Source organism: Bacillus rossius, chromosome 7 (assembly GCF_032445375.1).
Source record: "Bacillus rossius redtenbacheri isolate Brsri chromosome 7, Brsri_v3, whole genome shotgun sequence".
Taxonomy (NCBI): Eukaryota; Metazoa; Arthropoda; class Insecta; order Phasmatodea; family Bacillidae; genus Bacillus; species Bacillus rossius.
Genome location: NC_086335.1, coordinates 68,975,327 through 68,987,291, shown reverse-complemented (window position 1 = coordinate 68,987,291; position 11,965 = coordinate 68,975,327). Strand labels below are relative to the sequence as shown.

General features: G+C 39.2%; 1 protein-coding gene across 1 annotated transcript; it reads left to right on the top strand.

Moving 5' to 3' along the window:
• Positions 1-1,977: 1,977 nt before the first annotated feature.
• On the top strand, positions 1,978-10,226 carry LOC134534617 (uncharacterized). The gene is made up of 5 exons (XM_063373102.1): positions 1,978-2,070; positions 2,502-2,633; positions 3,472-4,103; positions 4,797-4,892; positions 10,052-10,226. The coding sequence occupies exons 1-5, from the start codon at positions 1,978-1,980 to the stop codon at positions 10,224-10,226; spliced, it is 1,128 nt and encodes a 375-aa protein (XP_063229172.1).
• Positions 10,227-11,965: the final 1,739 nt, after the last annotated feature.

Below are 11,965 nucleotides of genomic sequence, written 5' to 3'. Positions count from 1 at the left end.
GAACGCCGGCTGCACGCACGAAAAAGGATGACTCATTGTCCCGTTACGCTCTTTGTACGCTTGCGCCGCATCTATCTCTCTTCCACTCGATTGGAAACAACCATCGATTTGACTTTTTCGAGGCACATTAAACTTGAAACACTCCCATTCGTTTCCTACTTTTTCCTATCATCGTCCTATCCTTAACAGAATAACACAGTTTGGAAGAATTTTAAATAGCAAACACGTATAAAAGTTATAATTAAAATAATCTCTTCGTTAAAGTAATAAACATATTTGAATTAATGATTCAATTTTATTCACCAAAGTATGCAATCATTTCATCAATGTTTTGTTATGACGTTGTCACGTTAAACTATCGTCCGTAAACAGACTTTACAGACAACCAATTTTTTCTGTGTGACTAATATCCCTGTGACGGACATGAGCTAACGGGTGCTTGGGAGGGGCGCACCCAGTGTGCAGCTACTCGCGTCAGGAGCAGCGCCCCTCCTCGCCGACATCTGCACGCGCCACTGGCCAAGCGAGGCGCTCCTGAGTGTCCTGCCCCCGCAGGACACACTCGGCTGGCCAGGATCCTTGCACGAGTCCTGTTGCAGCCTCACGTCCTGACACGCTTCCTTGTGGTGCTTCAACCCTTTCCACTAAAGTGGACAATTTAGGCCTATATCTCAATTATACACGGAGTGTATTCTTGTCAACATTATGGTTGTTTTCTCCGTGTGCTCCTGATTATTCTTGTCAATATTTTGATGGTTTTCTCCAAGCGCTTCCGATTATTCTTGACAATATTTTGATGGTTTATCAAACATTGCATATGGGCTAAGGCGTACCTGCATTATAGTGGACTTCATAATTTATTGCTATGAAATAAATTTTATTAATTATTATAAAATAGTTGTACAGTAATATTACAATTATAGCGTATTATTATTACAAGAGTGTGACTGAAAGGGTTAAGAGGTTTGTGGTGCTATCTTGCGGCAAAAAAAATGTAATGATAGTCGTCTGGTTAGCCAGGCAACTGCGGGCTATACCATTTTATGTTCATCAGTTATTGAAAAAATAATTAACAAGAACGTGATAAAACTATAAACTGTCTCAAAAGAGATAATGTAATATGTGTGTATGCAAACAGTTGACTGCCAATGCACCATGTTGTATTATTGTCGAAACATTTCTGGATATCCTTTAAATGCCAATTTTTTCACTGAATGCAACCCATTGACAGTAAATGACGACACATACTGTGGTATGGTCTTACGGCATAGCAGATCGGGGAGGGAATGATTTCATGAAAATGATTACCCTCACCCCTTATCAAGATCCCAAAGTAAAGCCAATGTTGGTATATTGCTCCATACTTTTTTTTTCACCCTAACCAGCAGACAGTATAAAAACTCTTCTTAACTCTTATTTTTTAGATTGTGCTACTGAGACACACATTCGTCTATGGCATATATTTTCTCCGAAACTTAAATTGCTATGAATGATTAAGACCAATTTATTGGCTAAAATAGAGTCCTAGTTTGCCATAATCTTAGATTATTTTCTAATGCTCCAAACAACTTCTTGATCTGTAATACTTTTAATATCTTCATTAGTATTTTTTTACCCTCCTAAGTAACCACACCTTTGACATCTGAAATTGGCACAGATATAACTTTTCTAAGCAACATGAGAGCAATACATCCGTATATGTGGGGGATACTCTATGTGGCTTCTTTGCCAGTGTCACATTGCTACACCTAGGGAGTGGCCACATCTGCATGATTACATCCCTCCAGCTAATTGTTGCGCCATGTTGATTAGACGCCCAAAACATTGGATGAGGTGTACTATAGTGCAGAAACAGTTTGAAATGACTTTGTTTTAATGAAAGTGACGGTCTTTAATTTTGGAGATTCTAATTCATACTTACTGACCGTTATCAGACATTATAAAACACCATTATTGCAATATTTTGGGCGGAACAGTATGGCGATAGTGATGTTGAAAAGTGGCTTCAACTACTTCTCAGCATGCCGTATCCCAACAATTCCTAACTCAATGGCTATACCACCCACGAGCGTGGGCTATGAGCTCTCTTAAATAGAGGGATTGTGGCTTTGAGGTGATAAAAACAGAAGACAACCATCTTGGTTTCAACAGATTTTAGGCCAAAATTTTCTATCGTTCGAGATTTTCAGAATTTGTCTTCATTAGTATACATTTTAATGGCATACCTGAATACGATAGTGACTGGCTGCTAATAAACAATTTCTCTTATGAAGCCATTAGCATTTAGTGTTGAATTTATTTCTGGAAATGACAATTGTTATAATAATGCCAATAGACTGTTATATTCTACTTAATATGTGCCCGAGTGTAGACAAATTTTCAGTATTAAACGATGATAAATTGTTATGGCACAAAAACAGTTGAAATCAATACGGTACCTTTAGGACCCGCACACACCGGGGTCGTGAAGAGATGACGAGCGGCGAAGTGTCGTGTTGCAGATGAGCATGGAGAAGCTGGAGGAGAAGATGATGACGACGACCACGATGGCGCCCGCCGCCGCCGCCCCCGCCCCCAGCATCATGATCATGTCGCGGCAGCAGCGGGACGCGCCCGCCCCCGACGACACATACGTAAGGCCCTGGTTCCACCTGCAGGTCCCGCCATGTCGAGCCACCCGACTCATGACACCACGTTAAACATGTTTCGTGATCGGTCTCTAGCGAAACTTACAGAATAGTGAATTCGTATTTTTTTATTTCAACCTTTTAAAAAAAAAAGTTCAAGTAACTAATTTAGAAGTGAGAAATAAGGCAAGTTATTAATACAAATATTAATATCTTGAATATGTACCAAAATTTGCAGACAGAGTTTTACTAAAAATAAATTTATATTTTAACTGATATGTCTGTATACTTAAATGTGAACAATTAACAACCACATAAAAGTTTTAACACGAGTTTGAAAAAGCGAGATTGAAATGCATTCGGAATTAAACATACTAAATCACATTATAACACATAACGAACTGACCAATCCTAACATGGCTTCAGGTAGAGTGTTTCTCACATTCTGATAATTAACTTTATACCGGCTCACGGCATGCCCTTGCCAGAAACATGTTCATTGTGTTAGGTATCGCGGTGACGATGGGAGACAATTCAAGTTTTTTTTTCATTTAGGCCTATAATGCTATTTTCTTATCTGTATATAATTTTAAATATGCTCAAAAATATAATTTCCAATGCAGTTGAATTAAATTATTAAGAGTTTCTTTTTCACATTAGACATGGGTGGTATTAATTCTTCATGCATTTTAATGTTTAATCCGAGATGTAATTGATACATGTGTGATGTACTTCGCACAATCAACTGAAATGTGTAGAGATCTCTTAAGACTGCATTCAAAGGTTAGTGTAGTCAGACTGTTGCTTCAACACTCGCCCTCTTGCCAACTGATGTGTGTCTCAGGGGTTGGAGAGCCTGGAGGAAGTGCTGGCAGAACCGCCAGGCGAGGACAATGCCTCTGGTGGAGATGCATCCAACTACTCGGACTGGGACGACGAAGAAGTCGCGCCGTATAGAGACGCACACACCACACACGACGAGGACTCAGCACTGTCCGAGAAGATGGAAGCAGTTCATAGAGATATGAGGCCATCCAACGATATACAGATAGGAAATGGTGAAATATTAGAGCTGTCAATACACACGAACTCAGAACACGAAGATTTGAGTATGTCTAACAAAATAAACACTGCACATAGTGAACACTCAATACTCTCAAAAAATATGGATGCAGAACATGAGGTATATTTGAAGCCACCCAACATAGCTAAAGTTGGTGGAGAAGACTCAACACTGTCAAAGAAGATGAACAAAGAACATGAGAAACATTTGATGTCACCCAACGATATAGACGTGAAACATGGCGAGGCTTCAACTCTGTCCAAGAACGCAGAACATGAGAAAGACTTGAAGCCATCTAACAACATAGATATAGACCACAGTGAAGACCCAATGTTGTCCAAGAAGATGGATGAAAATCATGAGGAAGACATGGATCAAGCAAATGAAGACTTCGAGCTACAGTTGGAGGCCAGGTAACTAGCATTGTGTGATTATTGTAAACTGAATTACATTGCGCAGTTTCAGCTGTCTTTGTTAACTGCTAGTAGAAAAAAATATGGCGACAACCTTCATCAAAATTATAACTTTATAACTATCATCAATTTGAACCAGCTTAATAGGATTGCATAACAGTACCTAGAATGATGTTTTGAGAATTATCTTTCCCTGTACTTTCAGAAACCTGATACAGCTTTCTCTTGTTGACTGTTCGTCATACTAATGAATGCAATTTATTTTCTAAGTGATTCTGTTTTTGATGTGTAAACAGGTTAGCTCTCTGTATACGGCATTTGGTAGGAATAATTTCGTGAATGGAACGGAATTCGAAAGAACGGAAATGTGTAACTATGCTGCCGAAGTCATTTATCAATTAAATGTACCTTTTTATGGAGTTCTTAAGGTGAAATTTGAAGACTTCTGAGGGCTCTCATTCAATAGATGGCAAAGGTCTTTTAAGGATATTAAGAAGGCATACGAACCCTGGGTAGATAGGAATGTATTTATTTTTGAAGAGGGGAGGCTAAAGGGTAATCAATAAAATCTGAATTATTTTGAGATGTTAAAGTTCCTTCCCTTGAGTTTTTTCACTGGCTAGTCGGCCTGTTGTAGTGTACAGTGTACAGTGTTTGGGGCGAGCTGGAAGTAACGGCGGGTGGTGTGTCCAGCCCGGTGGAGCAGTCGGCGGCCATCTTGCCCTGCTCGGGGCTGCTGGTGTGTGCAGCGCGCCGGGCGGCGGGACGCGCGGTGGCAGACCTGCTCAGGTGCGTGTTCTAGGGCTCACACCACACAGCACGGTCACACGTCGCTCCATGTCTTACACCAGACGTGTCACGTACTTTTGCAATTTATTTTATCAACATCCAAACCTTTATTGTTAAATTCAGAGTGCTTTATCATTTACCGTCATTTTGGTTTATCCTCAAACAATGCTGAATGCATTATTAGTACAACATGCATTATCGCCTCATAAAAAGGACATTATAGTAATTAACTTATCCACTTACTACATGGTTTTTTTCCAATGTCGATATTTCTGATGTAATAATCCATCTTTCAGTATTCTTAAGAATAACCAAAATAACATTTTTATTTAATGCAAATAGGAACATGAGAGAATATAGGTACGTTCTATATTAGTTCTATAATAGTTCACATATTACTGAATAATTTATCATTTTCAATACAAAAATGCCCTCAATGAAAAATGTAAATGAGAATGGCTTTTCCTTTCATGTTCTTTGGATTCCTCTGCACATGCTATTCCACATACGTGGTCTCTCATCATTGCACAATCCTAACATCCCTGATACCTTCTTTCCGTAAGATGAATTTCCTGGTGGAACTGTTCTCCATGTTCCTTACTCACCTCTCATAAATTTGGTCTAAATAAATCAATATGGGAAAACAAATAAGGCCTTTTTGACAGACAGTCTGCACCCAAGCACACTAACTCTGTATCAAATTGTCAACTAGTTCCTTGTAATTTTCTATTATTTTGTTGCCCAGAAAATATTGCACTTCCTTTCGAAAAGCTTCAAAATATTAGGTTCATCAAGAGTCATTACATCTAAGTTCTTTAGATTGTAGCATCGTACGAATATGAGGTCCGGTAAAGATTCCACCTTTTATTTTTGCATCATATAACTTGGGACACATTTGTCTGATGAAAGTTAGAGCCTCAGAGTTGCTGTTAAAAACTTTGATGAATTTTTTGATTAGTCCAAGTTTGATATAGAGTGGAAGTAACAATCTTCTTAGTAGACACAAGAGGTTCATGTTTTACATCTCTCCTGGTGTAATGCTGATCGTCTGCCCTACTATCTCATAAGCAGGGGAAACAAGAATACTTTATGTAGTCACCTTGAAGCCCCAGAAGAAAACCCCAACATCTTGAAATCACCCCAAATATCCCACTTGTGGAATCCATACTTGAGTTTTTCCAAGACCAGCTGGTGTTTTCATGTGTTTCTTTCAGCTGAGTAGTATGAGCTACTGGGATGAAGGAAACTTGTTCTCATTGTGTAGACTTGTAACTGAGCTGTCTATAAACAGGCACCACTGGTCTGATTCATAAGCAATCTCTTTGTGTTAAAGAGAGCATTAACATTGCTGCAGAAACATAGATGTTCAGACATTTCATAGAATAGGAAAAAACCTTGGGCCATAAATGCATTTTATTATTTCCGTCCTTCGGCAAGCAAGTTATTTTCCTTAAAACGGGATGCAAGGAGTTCAGCCTTTGATTTGGTTGGTTCCAATGTTATTATTAGGTCATCCAACTTTTTTTTGAGTGAATAACTGTGGTTTCTTTCCATTGCTATCATCACTATTGGAGAACTGTCATCACTAGATTTTTGTACTTCAAATTCAGTATTAGAATGATCTGGTGGCAATGGAACCGGCAGCTCCTCAGAGTGTGGTACCAGATCAATTGATGGATGGAATGCTAGGATATGGAATGTTTTTTCTATTTTTGGTATTTTTGTAATGTGACAAGTAAACCATACATAAGTAACAGTTGTGATGGTTCGCTGGATCTATCCATATTCGAGGAACTGCAAACGGCATAGATTTTTTTGTTCCATGTAAACAACCCTCTAATTTAGACCTACAGCTAATGCAAGACACATGAGGAGCTAATGCAAGACACATGAGGAGCCCATGCAACATTTTTACCTCCAATTCGTACACCAAAATAAGCTTTGTAACCATCATAGAATTTTGTCCCAAGCACAATTGTATGTTTCACCTGTTTAGATCAGATGTAATGTCCAAACATAACAAAATGTGTCTGCAGGCAATTTACAATGTCTGGATGACATATTTAATTTAAAGACAACTACCAATCGTTTTTATAACCACAAAAATGCAACAGTATTTCACAAACAAGAGGAAGACTTGTATAAAATAGCTATATACACCGATATATTTGGATAGGACTGTTAAAGATGTCTTTACACTGATTTTACAAATGAGAAACACCACTGCCATCTACTGCTGATTGCTTTCTACTACGATTGTCAGGGGAAAAAAAGCTGTAAATTCAAAACTAATACTAAATTATTAAAATCCTATTATAATTTTTTATTTTGAAAGTATTGACATTTGAAAAGAAAAAAAACTAATGGTATATTCGTGTTCAGCTCGTTGATTTTATCCAATAAACACTAAAAAAAAAAAAGAACAATTTTTTGTTACATAGTGTTATGATATGAAAAAAATACACAAAAATTGGGGTTGATTGTGTCGGAGCACGGCCGCAAGTTTTTAACATGAATACATCTTGTGAATGGGTAGTAGTTTCAATCAACGGTCGACGATGTTGGAGACGAGTCTCATCAGAGGCATCGATGTTCATGGGATTATCACTAGCACTCAAATCACCATCAGCAATACCTGCACTCGTACTAGCCCGGACGACATCCACCATCTTAGCTTTCTTCCTCTACCTTGTTACACCCCTCGTGCCTCAAAATAGAATTATTTGGAATTAATTAAAAAGGAGCCTTGGAAACATGTTGGATAAAAAAGTTAAATAAATTGATTTACCAGAGGCGACACGAGGTGGGGAACAAACAAAATTTAGGAACTTCCTGTAACAAGCAAGGAGGAAGTTGGGGGATCGTTAAAATCAATAAATAAAAACTACACGATTAACTTGATCTATAGTTTCCCTGTTTTATTTGCCCTGATGAATTTTCTTGTTTCCATTATTTTACATACAATAGGTTTTAACAATTTTCAAAGATTAACAAAAGAAAAACGAAAATGGGCCGGCCCGCGCTTACTTAAACCAATTTACATTCTTAGTTTGAAATATAAACATTTGTATTATGAGTTTCACACCCAAAGTTGGATGGATCCGATGATTACATTGATAATTAGTTCTATTCGTTTTACATTTTCTTGAGAAAAACACTGGTCGCTGGTGGGTTGGTCATCCGCTTAAGATAGTTCGTAGCTAGGTAAGGGGGAAATGTTGAATTTACATTACCACCCGGGGTCTTCAAAACGATCACGTCGGGTAGTAGAAATGTTTCTTCTAATGTGACCCACGGAACAGGAAAAGGGGGGGGGGGGGCCACGAGATGGGAGCATCAGTCTCTCCCTGTCATCGACCCTGTCTGCAACAGTCCAAATCAAACCTGATTAGAACTTGTATACAGGCAGTCTATGGGGCAGAAAATGCCCAAAAAAAAATTTTAAGGAAAAAAAAGGGGGGGGGGGGGGTCGCGAATTATCACTCACCAAAACAGGGGAGTTGCCCAACATGCTGCAGTCGTGGAGTCAGCCAGGATCTGGAGCTCGCGAATTGCGCGGCAGGACGCGGATGATTTCTTCATAATAATGATTAAAAGAAAAAAAATTTTGAAGGCAAATAATTAGACTATGCAGACAGACTAATCTACTAGGATTGACTTGAGGGATAGCATCCCTTATGCAAAGCGACTACATAGTCGTTAGCGGTCGGATGAAGTCTTGCCGATTCGCCGATACTCGATGGAGATCTGTCTGCAGACGCGACGCGAGTAGATCTGTGTCGCGGCCAACCGCGTCTCGTAATTAAAAGTGCCCGCCGGCTCTTACAGGGGGAGGGAGGTCTGGGCCGCCGAACGATTCCGAACTTGCCCGAATGCGGGCGAGAAAAAAAACTCTAGCAGGAGTCTTGAAGTTGGCATCACTGGGCGACAGTAGAGAACTCTGTCGGAGGGGTCTGAGTTGAAAACAATCGACTCGCGCCTGGCGTCCATATAACTCAAGGGTAAGCAGGTGCTGCTCTCTGGCGCCCTAGATGGTAGGTTAGCGGAGAAGTTCGCGACTTGGTCGCTAGGTAGCGCTTGTGATCAGTTTTGGCACACTCGCTTTTGCGAGAAGACCTTGAGAACGGTCACTGTTGCCCAGGGGGTTACGACCGGTCATTGGTCTTACTTGGAACTGAGAAGGGGGGGGGGGGGGGGTAAAATGCAACGCTGATGGGAATCTACGTCCCGTCGTGGCTGCAGAGGAGCGAACATAACACTAACACGTGATGAAAAAAGCCAATCTCAGCTCGTCTCTGCGAACTGGTCGCCTGCAAGCTACAGGCTTGTTTATGCAGTTAGGGTCACGAAGAGAAATGATATTACAGGCTTGAGGCGTGACTGAAGGCGGGGGAAATGGTAAGCTGTCTGCCAGTCAGGGATTAGGCCAGCAAAATATCCGATACGCCGATGGGAAAGGGGCTTCAGAGCACTGAGACAAAGTTTAACTCAGAGGAGTACACCAGACTAACAAATTAAAATCACACTCTAGTAGAGCAAATAAAATTTCCACACAAAAATTTAAAATCATAATAAAAATTTAAAATATATCGTGTCGAATTTACTAATTAACGGCACAACCTGCAGGGTCTGGTCCGTTCAGCATCTTTTTGTGATCGTCACAGGCTCTTCTTTCTTCTAATCGTTGTTTCTTGCCATTCCTATTGTGTAAATTCGCCATATGCCTAGACAATGTTGACATTTTTTCCACACTATTCTCCGTAATTTGGTCTTACAGTTGTTACATCATAAACTTTTTAAAAACTCTTCTAATGTATTTTAAATAGTTCACTATTCTCTGCACAATATTAATTTCATTTGATTCAAATTGGTTGACGGGAGAATCCAATATCTGTTCTCAAAGTAGATGAGTCCACCCGGAATCACATTCCAGAAATTTGCCTGGCACTCGTAGCGACCTGCAACATTCCACTTTTCAAACTGGCATCCCGATTTATAAGACATATTCACGTCAAAAACTATTTACGAATTCAGGATGTAACGGTTTTACAATAAATTATTGTACATATATTTTGAGTAACTGATGTACTGGCTGAGCAGTAACGGGAACAAGGCTTGTCTAGTAACTGGACTGGGGTGTGTGTTGTTTGCGCGGACAGTGGCGCCATGGTGTGGCTGAGCGGGGACGACGAGAACTACGCGAGGAAGCTCGCCCTGGCCGCGGAGAGCGCGCGGGAGTCGGGCGGCTGCTCGAGGCACATCCAGGACTGCCAACATGGCGGCGAGAGCACCTGGCTGCCGCTGGCGGCCTCCGTCATCGAGAGCTTCACGTAGACAGTCGACATGCTTATGCATACCAAAAAGTGTGATTCTACACTCCAACAAGTGGTTATACATTTCGTCTTTTGACATTTCAAGTAACCGCAGATAATATCAACATTGTTCATACACTAGTAATTATTTTGAATTTTCATTTCGTACTCAAATGAATATAACATTCACTAGAGCATTACCTGAAACACTGATTCATAATTTTATCACGAAAGAAAATACGTAAAAATAGTTATTTAGTCCTAGCCGATGAACAAGTTGAAAATTGATGTTGAAAATATCATTCATAGAAATATAATGAGATGAATGCATGACAAGTTCGTTAAGGTACGTGTTTTTTTATGAGCTGACAGAATGATGGGCTGCGTTATGTTTAGGACTTCTATAAAAGTACTTCTCCGAGCTGAATCTACTTTCATAGCTCAAATTTAAAACTGTGAAAAACTGCCAGACTCTAAACATTCTCTACGATCTATCATGGTCTCCACATATTAACTGACAACAGCTATATAACGACTTTTTATTTAACGCAGTAAATTGTAAAAGCGCGAAGGACAGGTTTGCATGTTCCACAAAATAACGATAAAAAAATTGTTACTATTACAAAATTACGTAAACACAGATAAATAATTAACATATTCGAGTTAATAGCAATAAAATACACTTGCTGTATGTTGCATAACGTAATGTATCTTGTGTCAAAATGTGAGTTCCAATTAAATTTGAGAATCAAAATGTATGTAGCATTCGTTTAAGGGTGTTCAAGGGAGTCGGACATGTCATTAAAGGCAATGTTATGTGAGATATTAGTCATATATATGTAACAAGTATGTGTTAAGAGCATGTTTAATAACATTTCGAAACCAAAACTACTTCTATTAAACTTTTTAATTTAAGTTTTAATGTCCAAAATACATTCATACATATCGATATACTTATATTTCTTTTTAGTAATGTTTAAAGATATATTTATTGTAAATTTTTTCAACATTATCCTCTGAAGATTTAATTTGGTTAGAGCCAGAAGATTATTTTTTTTTATTCTATTAAGAATTATGGTCATTTGAACAGAAAAAAAATGGTTGCAGTTTACTTAGAAAATGAAATTATAATAGGGGTATTATTGAATCATATTACCAGAGGATACAGCCATGTCTGTTCACTTTACGCTGATACATGATTTGTATATATACGATGAAAAATACAGCTGTGGTGTAAGAATACATGGAGACGTGTGTCGCTCTCGCGCGAGTAACCGACTTCGTGTTTCGTTCCTGCGCAACCTTCGTCCCCGCGTGTCCGTCCACTGGCGCTCGTGGTGGCATTGCTTGGAACTACGTCCGGGAGCTCCCACCAGCCGCACCGCGTTACTGCGCGTTCGTCAAACACTACTATCGCGCGCATTTTGTGTTTTCTTTAGTGAAGTGCATTTGTTAGTCGTTGAAAATATTCTTCCGTGCGCCATGCCGAGGTCTAAACCACCTCCGAGCCGCTCTCACAAAAAAAAAAAAAAAAAAAAAAAAAAGCAAGAAAGCAAGGATCAAAAGGAATTTTTGGCTGGAGAAAAAAAGCTAAGGATACCGAATCTGAAAAACTTTCACATATTTTCATTGCGTGTATTTAGTTGTGTCTATTGGTATATCCTTAGACAATGTGTAGTTTTAAATGAATGTGTGCATTCCCACACTCTGTACTCATTATTTTTTATTTTCAGAAATATATAATCACCTACATCCAGCCCA